Below are 15,641 nucleotides of genomic sequence, written 5' to 3'. Positions count from 1 at the left end.
ACTTGGGCGAAAAAACCACTGCATGGCATGCATTTCCAAAATGGTGAGAAGGTAATTTTCAAGGTTTCCTGAATAATCAAAATATTGCTTCTATAACCAAGGTATCTGGCAAGTCAGCTGTCATTGAGAAAAATATGTAACATTGAAAGGTGAGTATAGAGAAGTACTAATAGCAGCATCAAGTTTCACAGTTGTTGCACAACTTTTTCAAGGTGATAATGAACCTTTCTGACTATCCCTTGTGGATGTAGTAGCTTCGGTGTTTTGAGTCTCTATTAGTTAGCAACTAAGAGAATCAAATGAACAAAAAAAGAAGAAAAGTTGATTGATTTGGTAAATGAAATGTTTATTCTTTCTTAGCATATGTACAATAAAAATGGAAGTGACTAGGGTAGCTGGTAGAGGATGCAGGTGGAGTCGGCCCTGGGTGTTCTGCGGCCCTCGTAGCCCAGGAAGTCGAGCAGCTCCTGCAGCGTGCACGTGCCCAGGTAGGGGTTGACCAGGTCACGCACGATCTGCTCCACCAGATCGCCCAGCTGCTCCTGGTTCAGTGCGATGAACTCCGGTGCCAGGTCGCTGATGAGCTCGTTGAGCAGATCACCCACCAAACCGCCACCATTCAGGTTTTCAAAATTCACCTGCATACCAAAATACACGCATAAGACATGTTCTTCCCTCTGCTTACTGTGTGTACACTGAGAAACGAAGCATGTCAAACTGGCATGAAGTATGCTACATACTTGTATATGCAAATCATTAGCATTTCAGTGTAACTGCACAAAGTAAGTGAGAGCAATGCCATCTATATTCTACTTGTAAGGAAAGATTATGGAGCAGGTTTCTCATCCAGGTATTACATTTAAAAGTTGTTTGTGAGAAGATTGTGTAATTCCAGATGTAAGAAGGAAAAACATCTGCCAGCATGCTAATGAGTCTGATGGTGCTAGGATTGTGGCTCATCAAGACTGTAGTTTAGTTTATTGTTCTGCAACATTACTACTCGCATTGCTTGGGGTCTCACAGCCATCATATGATGGGTTCAGGAAGGCTGTACTTAACCCTATGAAAGGTTTCAGGGGCACCGATCAATGAGAGAATGGTAACATTGCTCAATCAGCCATGTAAGATTGTATGACCATATCATGTACCTTCTGTCAGGATAAGGGCTTAATGTACAGCAAGATAAGTCAGAGAGAGGCACATCAACAGAAGTGCACCCAGCGATGATACTAGACACAGGAATGGTACCACACTGTCTTTTCTGACAAGTCCAGGTTCTGCATAGAGCATCCCATACAACATATCCTTGTGCAGAGGCTCTGAGAACATCAAACGTTGCCAGACTGCATTCATCATAGTGATATGAGGTCTGCTCGTGATGATTGTGGGGGGTATCACTGAGTGCACAACAATCACCTGTGGTTTGCACATCCAGTAATATGGACAGCAGCTGTTACATTTCTGATGTGTTGAGCCTGCTGGCTATGCCCAATTTTTAAGCCTCCATGACATTATCCTTCAACAAGATTATGCAGACTGGATGTTGCTTTTGATGTTGTGACAGGCTTCAGTACAAAGGGTGTTCATTTGTTGGCCTGACCAACACATTGTCCAGATCACTCACCCACAGCAAACATCTCATCACAGATTGCCGAGAGACTGACCCGCCTGCCTATATGATTGATGAACTCTGGGATAGAGTTGAAGCAGCATGGAATGAAATACTTCTATTTGTGATCCTTGCTCAGCTGACTTCTGTATACTCCCAAATCACTTACAAAATTAAGCTGTTTGTTCTTAGCACAGCACTATACTGTATGTACATGAGAAATAAAATTTTGTTGTTGGTTATCCTACCAAGTGTTGCAATTTTGATGGAGTACTGTGTAAAACACTTTCATGTACATGGTTAAGGACATTTTTTGTCATATTATTTATTAACTGTTCTATTTGCTCTTTCTTTAGGGTGGAGCAGAGGGAGATGATTGTTTATGCTGAAACTAATTGTAGCATCATGATATACACTAGAGTCACATGTACAGGACTGCAAGTTATCTGTTGATCCCATATAAATGCTGGAGATTAGTTTGTGAAATTTTCCTGGCTGGAATATTTCCTACTCCCAGAGGGGTCACAAACCAATTCATGTAGGCTAACCCTTAGGAAATCAACTGAAAAGTACCTTGTATTAAATGAAGCTTGTAATTTTTTAGAATTCCTTGTCATTTTTGAGATTCTTAGTTCTTTAGGTGCTGCATTCTCCAAAAGTTAGCTAAAAAATTTTTTGTTTGGGAAGGGGGCAGAGTCTTGACCCCCCTCCCATCCATGGATCCACACCTGCAACACAACACAGACATTTCTAACTAGCATAAGTAGCAGCAGCATTGATAGGAAAGTTCACTTTGGAGGCAAAAGCTAATCACACTGTAATTGCAGTGCTTATTGACTAAACAGCTTCATTTTAAACCATTGGTGTGCAACCAGTGGCCTTCAGGCTGGATCCAGCCCATGATTTGATTTCAGTTCAGACCTTGGAAAAATGTGTGGGAAAGCAAGGCACTTGCTTTTTACTTTGCCTGGGATGCATTTTCAGGTCTTTCCATTCTGTTCTTTGAATTTTTCCAGTTTGGTTTCCATAAGCTGCAGCAAATATAAGTTCAAGCAGTTTAGACTTTTAAACTTTTTAAAATGGGCAAAGAGATGATGGCATAATTTTTTTAGTGTTACAGAAAGACCCACATCTGTGAGAACAATCATCAAAAGCATTTTTGGATAAGTATTTAAAAAATGTTTTTCAATAGTGTTTATGGATATTAACACACTAAATGTCAAAACTTCCGGTGACCTGCCTGTGGTCAGAAATCACAATGTTACTGCTAATTGTTTGTTAATTGGGATGACCTATCTCATTGCCATATTTTGTTTTGATATTCTTTCTTGTATTAATGTTAGTAAATAATTCATGTCCATTGTGGACATGTTAGACATTGCAGCTGTTGAGACTGAAGATAATTTGTAATGAATTACCTGCAACCGGTTGTTTTATAGGTGTTCATTTTTCAACAATTAGGTTTCATGATGCTTGGCACCCCACCTGCAGATGTCATGAACATCTTTTCTGTGCCAACAACATTGCATAATTTTGCAATGGAACTTTTTAAGAGACCTATTGTAAAATGTCGTAATTAAAGGAACAAAAAGTAAATAAATATGAACATCTGAAGGTGGGTGAGCATAAAATGAAAGTACTCTCAAAAACATGAGTTTTGAGGCATAATTTGTTGGCATGGTGTGTTGGGAAAGAGGTGCCATTCATGTCAGGGTGTTGTCCTAAAAACATTAATGTCACGGATGCCACAGTTACGATTTTATGCGCTAAGAGTGCTACTGTCACGTCACGTGATCAGCCAGCCCATGAGCTTAAGGAAGTATGTGAATCAGACTTGCAGGTCTCCAAAGGTAACGCATTCTAGTTGTTGGAATTTGTTCTGGAGTCATGAATTCAGAGACAAAAGTGTGCGGTTGCTCAGAAATTAGTGGTTTCATTTGTTGTTGTGGGCAGCTAATGTGGAACAGACATCAGAAGAGTGTTGATATTTTAGCATAACTGCAAGAAACGTCTGGTGGTAGACTTATATGAGCACTTTTAGCTGTGGGAGTCTGATGGAAGAAACTAACTTGATGAAAGGTAAAGGTATCATCAGTCCTGTAAGGGAACAGTTATCAATACTGCTGCTAAATGTCAAATCTTACCTTTACCTGTCTCTGCTGGATGGATGAGCAAAGATGGTGTGGGGGCGCCACATCAGTAGGCAGTTTCTAGAGTGACATCATCATGTGAGTATGTATGAGTTGGGCTGCACCCCACCTGTCACAAATAGTGTCATGAAGTATTCATTTTGAGTAAACTTGTGTTACATGAATCAGTATGCTTTTGTTTAGAGCAGCTGTGTGGGGACCTTGCTAACTTGCCTGAAAGTACAAGTAGTGTGTGTGCTGATGTAATGAAGTTAGTTTTTAGATTGATGTAGGGTGCATTTTGATGTATCAGAGTTGTAATAAACTCAATATTACTTATAAACAGTACAGTTCCAGTAGCTTTATTCATGACAGTATATGTAGTGAGACAGATGCTTGAAAAGAGGAAGTTTCAAATTTGGCAAGGAACCCCTGGAGTGTGAGGTTGCAAACAAGCTAATGATGTTTACAGCATTCAACACTCCAAATGATGTCCGCTGTGCAGCCACAATATTGGCAACTCATAGCAACAGGGGGTGGGACTGGAGGTATCAAATGGTGAGCACAGCATGACGCTATGGAGCATAGTTGAACTGCTTATTCAATGAGTAACTCGCAACAATGCCACAGTGCTACTAGTGTTGATACAAAGCGGAGCAATGGCAACAATAAACAAAGCAAACATTGCATTGTATCTACAGCAACATTTGCCAAAGTTGACTTTTCTTCAGAATGGAACTCAAGGAATTTTGCAGAGTGAAAAAGAAGTCTAAGGTGAAATATTAACATTTTTGCAAGAGGAGTCAGTGGAGAATGTGTGGTGTCGTACATATTCAACTGTGCGGAAAATGTACATGAGGAGTACAGTAATGATGATGTGTGCTTAACAAGTTAAAGTGATATTGAAACAGGTGTCAAGCCATGTAGTCCATCATCCTTGTTGAACAGGAAGCCACAAACTGTGTCACCACTGAAATGAAGTAAAGGACATTGTTGTCAAAGAAGCAGGTACTAAACATAATTATATATGTGGAAAGTCATCTGCAGCATAGTAAAAAAATCGTTATGAACAAATTTTGAATAAGTCCACATTAATACGACTGTGTAGTGCATAAGAAAATCTACAGATATTGAATGGAGGACAATGCACACTTGTTATAAAAACTGGTGTTTGCACGTTTCAAGGATGCTCAATACAATTTACAGAATGTGCATGACAGTGACCTACTACATTATGCACAGTAAATTGTGTATGACATAGATTATGATGCTTTCAGTGCTGGCAGTGGATGGTTGCATAACTTCAAACAGTGCTAAAGAATTGGAAGATGTAAGATAACAAAATTTTAAAGCATTAACTTGATGATGCACAGCAAACTGCGGAATTGGGCCAAAAATTTGTAGATGAGATAAACAAACCTATTCCATAGTTCAGTAAGGAAATTGTTTTTAACTATTATCAACCAAGATTTGAAGAGGAAAAATTTGAACTTGTGACCTCGCACCTAAGAGGTTTCTTGTGAGAGGCACATGTCACATAGGCACTTGGTCAGGAACATTGTTATTGCGATAAGTGTACCTTGGGAATAAGTTTATCTGGGGAGAGAGAATAATCCGAGTTGTTTCTATGAAAAGTAATGTAGACTATTGTCCTTTTACATACTATCATGTGAACTGAAGGATCACCAATAGGTGGTTAAGCACTGATGACAACAATCTCTGACCTCTCCGTCCAATGATCACAAGGGGGATTTCTGAGGGCTGGTACCAACAGAACTCAAATTATTGGTTGAATTAGTAAAAACAAGGCTTGTGAACCTAATTAAAACAATTTAATGGGTGTAATGATAGGGTAGGAAAACCCATGAGCATCTAATAAATGTTTGCTTTAGTGATTGTGGCGTAATTATTATGTCAAGAGCAGAATCACACGTGTCATTTGGCTCATGTGGATCATGGCTGTGAGCTTCTTCTTTGACCCTCCAAAGAAGAGGGACATTTCAGTCTTAAGGTGAATTAGAGAAAAAAATCAGCATAAGATACCTTGGAAACTGAGTCATAATCAACTTTGACATCTTCCACCTGTTACCCTCTCATGCTTAATACCTAAAAGCTGAATCTATGACTGCTCCACCACCTGCTCGACCCTTTGTGTTTATCATCTCAGAGATGGTTAGTGATTAGTGTCTTATGGCGCTAAATGACAAGTTCACCAATGCCATCACAGAGGTGTTATGATTCAGTATACGTTTTTACAGATGTGGGCATGTGAGAAACTGCAACCATTGAACTACATGAATTACAGGAGCAGTCATAATGTAGCAGTCTTCTCTGCTGTAGAAAAGTAGTTGATGTTCTTCAGAACTTACCCGGAAGACTGCAACAGAGAAGCGTACTTCCATTGCCGTGATTGATACAGCAGAGTTGCTGGAACCATCTGCAGTGCCAATGTGCACCGTGCCAGATGTCTGGAAATCCTGCACCAGCAATCTGAAAATATTGGTCAGGTGATATTGAAACAGTGTTAACTTAGTAGAAATTGACAGAACAGTGGATATACAACTGTTACATATTACAAAAACACAATGTGCAGGTTTTTTAAAAGGATCTGGATTTTCCTTGTTCAACATTTATTTTTAATACCTGTTTTGCAAGTGAGGGATACGTCTGATTATCTGATCACTGGTACTACTGTGGTTTACATCTCCACTGACTGTTTCCCCATAGAAGATGATCTAAAAGCGAAGGCAAATATGGGGTTCCCCATAGAAGATGATCTAAAAGCAAAGGCAAATATGGGGTACAGTGGAAATCTTGAGGTAGAAAAGATCGCATAACAAGTACCCATTTTGCAGTGGATGTCAAGCTGCAGTTGTGTGAAGTTGCCATCTACATAACTTAAAACATGTTCTGTACTGGGCAGAATATGTGAAAAATGAGGAACTGTGTCCAGATTTGATGTGACCAACAGTCTTCATGTGCCATGCATTTTTCGATACAATGTTAATTGGGGTAGCAAACTGAACTCAATACAGTTCTGCACTAACTGCCCAATGGACAGTCCACAGACATTCCTGATCCATCTCTAAAAATGCTGTGCATATTCACTATGGATTTTGGTTATGGCAGCAGTCCTATCAGACTTGCTTTGTGATACACATGATGCCACACTCCTTTCATGTGTGTCCTTATTAAGGAAGACCTGTTGAGTTCTGTCTGTAAGAAAGTTTTTCATCCAAACTATATTTGGTACAATACTTTGTAAACATGTTTTTTTTTTTTAGTAAGTGACAATGTGAAAGTATTTCAAAAAGATTTCAGAAAGACAAAAAAGTAGGGTGTCACATAAGAACAGCAGTTAAAGAATACTATCTAGCCTTTGGCAATGCTGACCATTGTCATCTTTGAAATGTCAGACAGCTGAAAAAGCTTACTGCATAGAATCATTACTTCTATAAGAGTATCAGAAGAGGAAAGATCCCAAGTGAGCTCAGTCCCTAGGACACTTACATAGCAAACATACTTTGACACAGGGCTTTAACTGATTTCTGAGGCCCGTATAAGCCCAAGAAAAGTCGTGACTGAAAATGTGTTGTACAAGTTGCATTCAATAAGTAATGCAACACTTTTTTTCTGCAAGCAGTTTGGTTTTGTTCAGGATTCCATTACACCACATTACTCCCCACTCCTTTGGCTACAAAATCTTATTTTTCAACATAATTTCTATTCCATGTGATGGCCTTATGCCACCTTACTGGGAGAGGCTGTATGCCCACATGGTCAGTGTCAAAGCCAATGGTTTTCTGCATCAATAACCTTCCCATCAACCATGTACTGTTTCTCACAAAGTGCATCCTTCATGAGCTAAAGAAATTGAAGTTGGAAGGTGTAATATCTGTGTTGTTGAGTGGACAAGGAAGAACAGTCCAATGAGTTTTTGATAATTCCTCTAGGATAGTCTCCCAACTGCTGCAAATCGTGAAGCTCCACCGAACTGCCTTCTGATGAGCTCACCCTCTGTGCCCGATGACTAACTGTATTTCTGTTGATAGTAGATGCTCCATAGACTTTGCACAAGCATTTGTGAATATTCCTCACGGTTTCTTTCTCTGCAATGAGAAATTCAATAACAGCACACTGCTTGTAATGTACATCACCTACAGATGCCATTTTGAAACTGTCCTACAGCTACGCTATCTGTCGGAAGTGACGGAAACTTGGCGTGCTCATTCAGGAGACTTCAAATAATACATATGTAATGTGTTGCATTCGTAGCATTGTTTTTGGCTGAGAAAAAAATGTGGTGCATTACTTCTTGGGCAACTCTTGTAAATACACTTCACTTTTGACCATTGCATCCTGATGAAGGACATCAAACAGAGTAACCCCTTCAGAGTCCCTGAGGACCATTGCCATGACTTTACAGGCTGAGAGGGTCCGAACATTGGCATGACTTAACAGGCTGAGGCTGTAGCTTCGAACGTTTTATTTTGAGGACAGGTGGTATGGTGCCACTCCATGGATCACCATTTTGTTTCCAATTTGAAGTGATAAATCTATGTTTCAGTGCCTGTGATGATGTTCGATAAAAATTTGCCACAATCAGCTTTGTGACATGCAAACAGTTCTGCACAAATGGTCTTTCACTGCTCTATGTTGTTCTGTAAGGCAGCTAGAAACTCAGCTGGCACACGCCCTTGAGTATCCCAACTGGTAGACGAGTGTGTCAGCACTACCAACAGAGATGTCCAACAGAGCAGCAAGATGTTTGATTGTGATCTGTCAATCCCCTTGAATGAGAGTGTCCACACGTTCCAATGTTGCAAGAATCACAGCTGTATGCAACTGGCTGACATGCAGGAGATCCGACAGTTCTGCACAACCTTGTTGCAATGGTGACAGATGCCTCACCTGACTTGCTCTGATTTTCTGCAAAAAGACACTCAATGACAGGTCTCTGCCTGGAATGCACCTCCATTACAGATGCCACTTTGAAGGCTACATATTGTGCCACGATCTATTGGAACTTCATAAAACTACAGGGGCTGAAGTGGGAATATTCTGTGATATCCCACGCAAATTCCTCATTTTTTCAACTGAAGCTGGTGAAGGAAAAAATTTGTTGCATTACTTATTGAATGCCCCTTGTACGATGACCCATCATAAGCCACTAGCAATTAATGAATGACATTTAGGAAGGCAGGCTGCTAATTACCTTCAGTAGGAATTGGAACACTCCACTTGTTAGGAACAGTGCCATGTGATATATTAGTAATTAGCATGCAGAAATTAATAAAAAAACATCTGTTGGTCTATGCACTAATTCCCATTGTCAGTACAGAAATCACGTGTTTATTTAAAGAGCAGGCAAATTTTTTTCCTGGCAGGTAGACAGCCTGTACTCCTTAGTAACTAACTTGTCCATGTTCTTGTATTGTAAGTGCAGATAAATGACCCCTTCGCAAATAGTGATAGTGTGGTGTGTTCGATAAAGAGAACTAAAGCCCATTTCAAGTATTAATACTTTATTTGCAGTGTGAAGACTTAATGTGGTTATAGGATAAGCCTATGCTTCAACAGTCAGCCATGAAGTCTGGTTGCAGGGCGTCTACCACCCTCAAAAATCACTTTCAGCCTTTTGTCATACCTGTATTTCCCTATTTACTTGTTCTGTGGTTGACAAAATGCCAGTTTAACATATAGAAGTACGCTGTGGCAGTAACATGTAGTACATTATGGCTAACCATGGGTATAACATTATGTTTGCATAAAATGAAAAGAAAGCATAAAGCTGCATTAATAAACCAGTACAGTACAATGTTAACCGCTAATATGGATTGAAACCTGTTAGCTGTGAGTGCATATGTTTTTCATTACACGTTGTTCACAATTATGTTTTAGCTAACATGGTAATAGACTGTTGATAAGAGAATGGACATGGTGTACACAGAATCTTCAGAAGAGATTCATGATGCAAGTTGTAATAAAACATTTGAACCAGCTCAGCAAACAAAGCCCACTTTGAGAGTGACTGTTTCAGATGCACAGTATTCTGTTCAACCTCATTTTTAAAAACAGAGTGAAATTGCTCCAAATATATGCCTTAATCTACACCTGCTGTACATTACTCTAAACAAAGAGCACAGTAGCATGCTAAGATGGTGAACTTACGTGAAAGGCCCTTCACCGTAGAGGCCAACGATGCTTCCAGCTGACCCTTCAAGATTGTACTGTCCTGTGAAGTTGATCTCTGGGATACCTACTGAAAAGTTGGCCTGCAGGTTGTCCAGGTCATTGTTTACACTGTTGATGACGTACGACGTGAGACCATTTATTGTCACGTTATCGAAAGCACCTGTCAGTCTGGAAAAAAAAGAAAAGCCATTCACGTTACAGCAATAAGTCATTACCAGTGCCAGACATAATTAAGTCAACCATATGCTCATTAATATGCAAAATGAATGAGTATAACAATTATTGTGGAGTTCTTTGTAAATAAGGCTTTCTAGATAATATGTATATTTACTTGTAATGACATTTTGGCTACTGCCATAATCATGTCAAAACTTGGGACATATAAAACAATGTTCAGTTGCAAAAAATTTTATTGAAACTGAACAGCTTTATAATACAGAGGTATTCGATCAAACAGTTTGTCAAATTTTGTTTTGTTTGCAAAATATTTGACCATGTATGGTGCTGTTTGACATTTCTGTCAAAACATAGAGCACATCTGACAGAAATTTTGAATGGGGAAAAGTTTGAGAAGGTGGCAGAGGTTGTTTGTGTTGACATTTCACCACATATGTTTATTGAAAAATAGTTTCATGACAATTTATCTCACTGTATCGTGAGTTTTCTACAACTATGGAAAATACAATCAAGGATAAAAATAAAAGAACACTGGCAGTTACCAGACTGGTAGAAGTGACACATCTTTTCTAGCCATTTATTATGCAGTAGGAGATTAAGAAGGAATCAATATTCTGCACACAACGTACAACGAAGAGTGCTATAAAATAAAAATAAGTCAAAGATCTCTGATTCTTCAATGGAATTTTGAACCAGCGCAGCAAACAAAGCCCACTTTGAGAATGACTGTTTCAGAGGCAGATGTAGGCTATAAATTATGTTCCCATCTTGTGGTATTTTAATGAACTGTCATTGGGGGGAGGGGGCAGGTAGAAAACAAATGTCCACTACTTATCTTCTTTTTTAATGTGAGGGTGAATAAGTTTCTAATAACTTGTTCTGTTTGTCTGTTTCACTGTCAATTCGTAGAAGGTTGATGTAATCATAATCAGGTTTCGAATGTAACAATTCCTTTAACAGGATTGCATGTGTTTATTTCTCTCTCATTTGAAACCATTCCCTGGACCAGTAAACACAGTGCCAAAGTCAATGATAGAAATGCTTTAGCTGCATTTGTAGCCATTCCCACAAGTATCAAAATGCGGTATACACAAATAGTGTCTGCTTCAAAAGTGAGGTTAAATTGACAAAGTTTGTTGGTACGTGCTTGTTTGACAGGTCAATGGCTAGATAAGAGTAAATTTGACAAACAAATGTGATCGTTTTTGTGGGCTTCTGTCCAGCAGATCTGCAGATGATTAAGAACACTGTTGATGAACTACTCCAAGTGGGAATTGTGCTACCATCGGACAGTTCATGGGCCTTTAGCATCACACTTGTCCTGAAAAAAGACTGTACCATGAGACTCTATCTTGATTAAAGGGTTCTTAATTCCAAGACAATCCATGACAGTTACCCAATTCCTAACATTCAAGACTTGACTCATACACTCATGGGCACCATAGTTTTCAGTGTCATCTACTGTAAATCGGTATATCTGTAGATTCTAATGCGCCCAGGCAACACTGAAAACTGTCATCATTACCCCATTTGGTCTATTTGAGTACCTGCATGTGCCATACAGCTTTGCACTGTAAACATGGCAGCAATTCATCAAGGAGCTCTTATTCTGCCTCTCCCACTGCTACACACCTTTAGCAGCTATGTAACATCACAGACCACTCTGTTCATTTAGAGATGGTCTTAGCTGCCCTCCATGAAGCTAAATCCCAATTTAAACAACTTGAGGCCATATTCCTGAGCCACATCCTGGGTGGCGTCCACCCCACAGCAGAGTGCGTACTTATGGTCCAGAACTTGCCTCTACTGGAGATGTACCATTACTTGTGTCATTTCCTTGGCACACTAAACTTTATTGCCACAACTTACCAAATGTGGCTGCTTCACAGCCACCACTGAGAGATGTGCTGGCTGGAAAGAACAAACACAGCAAGAAAATGGTCGAATGGACGGCAAGCAAGCAAGAAGCATTCCAGACCTCAAAAAAGATCGCTAGTTAATGTTGTCACCCTTGCTGATCCTGACCCAGCTGTATGAATCATCCTTACACAGACACTAGCAACACCACTGTGGGGATTGTACTGCAGCAAATTGTTGATGACTTACCACAGCTGCTTAGATTCTTCTCCAAGCAGCTCACGCCTCCCCAGTCTATGTGGTCTGTCCTAGATTGTGACCTATTTGTGGTCTACACTGTGATCAAACATTCTTGTTGAGAGGAAGAAGGTCACAATGTTATGGTTTACACCCAACATAAGACACCTGTGGACACAATCAAGAACTCACCTCAAGAAGTTAGCTGGTACCATTTCCTCCACCTCGACCTCATTTTGCAGAACACTACTGACATCTGCTACGTTCAAGGGATGGTCAACGGAATCGCAGATTACCTCTTGGTGCAATTTCGTTACAATATGACCATGAACTTATGACCACAGAGCAGCCCAATGACAGATTGGATGACCAGTCTTCGGATTGAACGCCAAACATTATTGAATACTGAGTGACCACTGCTGTGCGATGTGTCCCCAGGGAGAATACGCCCCATTGAGCCGCTCAGCATGCAATGGGAAGTGTTCAACAGAGTACACAACTTGAGCCACCCAGGAGTCAGAAAACACTACACCTGGTAATGGACAGGTTTGTGTGGCATGGGGTTAAGCAAGACCGCACAGGGCTGCCTAGCCTATCAATGAAGCAAAACTGGCTGACATGCTCTGCCACAACTAATACACTGTCCGAAACTGAAGCACATTTCAAACAAATACTTATCGACACTGTAGGACATCTTCCTTGATTGGAGAGCTTCCAGTATGTGCTCGTACAGCGGAAATGACAGTGCGCATGTTTATAGAAATGTGGATCAAGTGCTTCAGAATCCCAGAGCAGATCACCATGGACCAGGGCTGACAGTTCGAGTTGTCGCTCTTCACAGCCCAGTGTTGCCTGTGTGGCCTCTGTCACATGTGCACCATATCTTACCATGGCAAAACCCTATCACTTTCTGTGGACTTTGTGCAGCCTAAGTTCCACAGTGCACACTGCCCTGCTGACATTAGTGGACTGAGTTCATACACATATTCAGAACATGTTCATGCTGCCGCCATCACCAAACATGCAGCCAAAAGTCTTCGTTCATAAGGACCTTTGCCAGTGTGAATTCATAATGATATGTGATGACACCATACATCCAGCCACCATAAACAGGACCTTGCAAAATGCTCTCCCATGGTGAACAAACATTCAGTGTAATAGTACATGACATACCAACAACAATGTCATTTATGAGACTCAGACCTGTGTTTGTTCTGCAGGACGACCATACTACGACCCTCAAAGATAGACATTGGACCACCCAGTTCCAACACGGGCAAACAGATTAAGCTGATGCCAACAACCTCTCCCCTGGCACCAACATCACCTCCTCAGCTGCTCAAGGAACTACTGTCTCCATCACCTGCACAGGCCATCGCCACTAACCACATTACAGTCACTTCAGAGGGCTGCCTCAACATCTTGTGCAATAACATACGTACATCGTTCTCAAGCATGATCCTCCCCCGTCTGTGACAGACAACAAATACCTACACACGCTGGAGGCCTGAAATGAGCTCACAACCACTGTACAGCAGCCATCCAACAAACGCCTCAATGAGAAACAGTCTGACAATGTCTTGCTCATGTGCGAGCCATGGCATGGTTGGTCTGATGATCTCGCCCATCACTTGCTGTCAATGCAGCACACAGTGCTCCGTACACCCCACAGGGGCTCTGTGAGAACATCAAGAGGTCGAAACTCCCCTGACATCCCAGGGAGAGGATCTTTGGAGGAGAAAAAGCAGAGACAATCAATGCATTCTTGACGTTGTTATTGTGTGAAAGCTCTGTAAATTTGCTCAGTGTATTAAATGATTAATGTATGATCATGTTAGACATTATTCAGTATTGTTTCTAGCACACCTTAGTACCCTACTTCCACAATCTGCATATATAACCATTTCCACTAGTGCCAAAATACAGCATACAGTAATGGTATCTGGTTCAAAAGTGTGGTTAAATCGAAGAACATTTTTGGTAAGGGCTTGTTTGACAGATCCCTGGCTAGATAAGAGCAAATTTGACAAAAAACATGTCAAACTTTAAGGGCCCCACACAAGAGTAATGAATCGCTGCAATCCATTGCATGGGTGACTCATCGCTTCGTAGATCGCACATGTATGGCCCAATCACAGCGATCGATCACTAATTGCTTGTTACTCCCAGGAAATCTAATGGTTCGCATGTGATTCATGCTTGCAATAAGGCTGCCTGGCTGGTTAGCAGCAATGTGTTGCATTATGGCTGCTACTCATCTAATTATTAAGTGTAGTTGTCCAGTTTTGTTTCGTTTTACTTTGCCTGCGTTGAGCAAGAACTTTACGTTAGAATTTATGGTTATTCAGGGGCCATGAACTACCCCAAGAAGCGAATCTGAGACTGGAGCTGCCATTTATATTAAGCAGTAATACAAAATAAACCCTCCAGTTTTGCAGTGATCAACGTTTTGAAGGTTGTGCTGTAGAAGCAGAACTGATTGGAAGTTCATAGAGATAGTCAGTATCTGCTGGGCTCTAGCTGATGAATTTGAGTGATTTATGAAACAATTACAGGCATGATTAAAGTCTAACTGCTAAACAGGGTGACGTACCATAATATTAATTAACATTTTAATTTAAATGTTCAGGACAAATACATTAAGAAGTTGAGGAGATTAGTGTTTAACGACCCGTCGACAATGAGGTTATTAGAAATAGAGCTCGGATTAGAAAAGAATGCGGAAGGAAATTGGCCATGCCCTTTCAAAGGAACCAACCATCCTGGCATTTGCTTGAAGCGATTTAGGGAATTCACGGAATACCTAAATCTGGATGGCCGGCAGCGGGTTTGAATTTCTGTCCTTCCGAATGAGTCCAGTGAGCTAACCACTGCGCCACCTCGCACAATGGCAAATATATTATGCAGCTATAGTGATAATTTTCTCATATAATTTATGGAAAGAATTATGTGTAGTACTGCTATTCACAACACTTCTATAGTCACATCGAGATTCGAAAAAACATTGTGTAAATACTTGAAACTAAAAAAATTAAAAATATTGAGTGTCATGTAATATTTTGTCTAATGTAATACCTTGTATAGACACCTTTTATTAACCTGACACGTTCCACATCATTACGAAGTGCCGTATTCATTATCTATGGAACAAGTACTAATCTAATCTAACGACTAATAAATGAAAAATAATTAATTGAGGACTAACAAATGAAAAATTAATTGTATTAACACACTAGAAGAATGTACTCGATCCACTTGCTTTCCGTGAAGAACGTAATATATTCCATAAATAATATTCTACTTTCAGGAAAATGGTTTCAAAACAAGTTTGATAAATTACCATCCCCATTCTTTTAATTTAGTCTTTTGCAAGTATTTGTGGAAGCACAGAAATCAACTGCGACTGCTGCTAAAGATAATTCATTTTCCATTGACCT

General features: G+C 40.2%; 1 protein-coding gene across 1 annotated transcript in view; it reads right to left on the bottom strand.

Moving 5' to 3' along the window:
* Positions 1 to 386: 386 nt before the first annotated feature.
* The window catches only part of LOC124775568, a 37,092-nt gene continuing 21,837 nt past the window's right edge, over positions 387 to 15,641 (bottom strand). The window contains exons 2-4 of the mRNA XM_047250398.1: positions 9,910 to 10,101; positions 6,108 to 6,228; positions 387 to 638 (exon numbers count right to left, since the gene is read on the bottom strand). Coding sequence (XP_047106354.1) covers positions 387 to 638; positions 6,108 to 6,228; positions 9,910 to 10,101 — 565 coding nt within the window. The remainder of the gene's footprint in view (positions 639 to 6,107; positions 6,229 to 9,909; positions 10,102 to 15,641) is intronic.

This window comes from Schistocerca piceifrons, chromosome 2, assembly GCF_021461385.2.
Source record: "Schistocerca piceifrons isolate TAMUIC-IGC-003096 chromosome 2, iqSchPice1.1, whole genome shotgun sequence".
NCBI classification, from domain to species: Eukaryota; Metazoa; Arthropoda; class Insecta; order Orthoptera; family Acrididae; genus Schistocerca; species Schistocerca piceifrons.
This window is presented reverse-complemented; position numbering and strand designations above follow the sequence as displayed.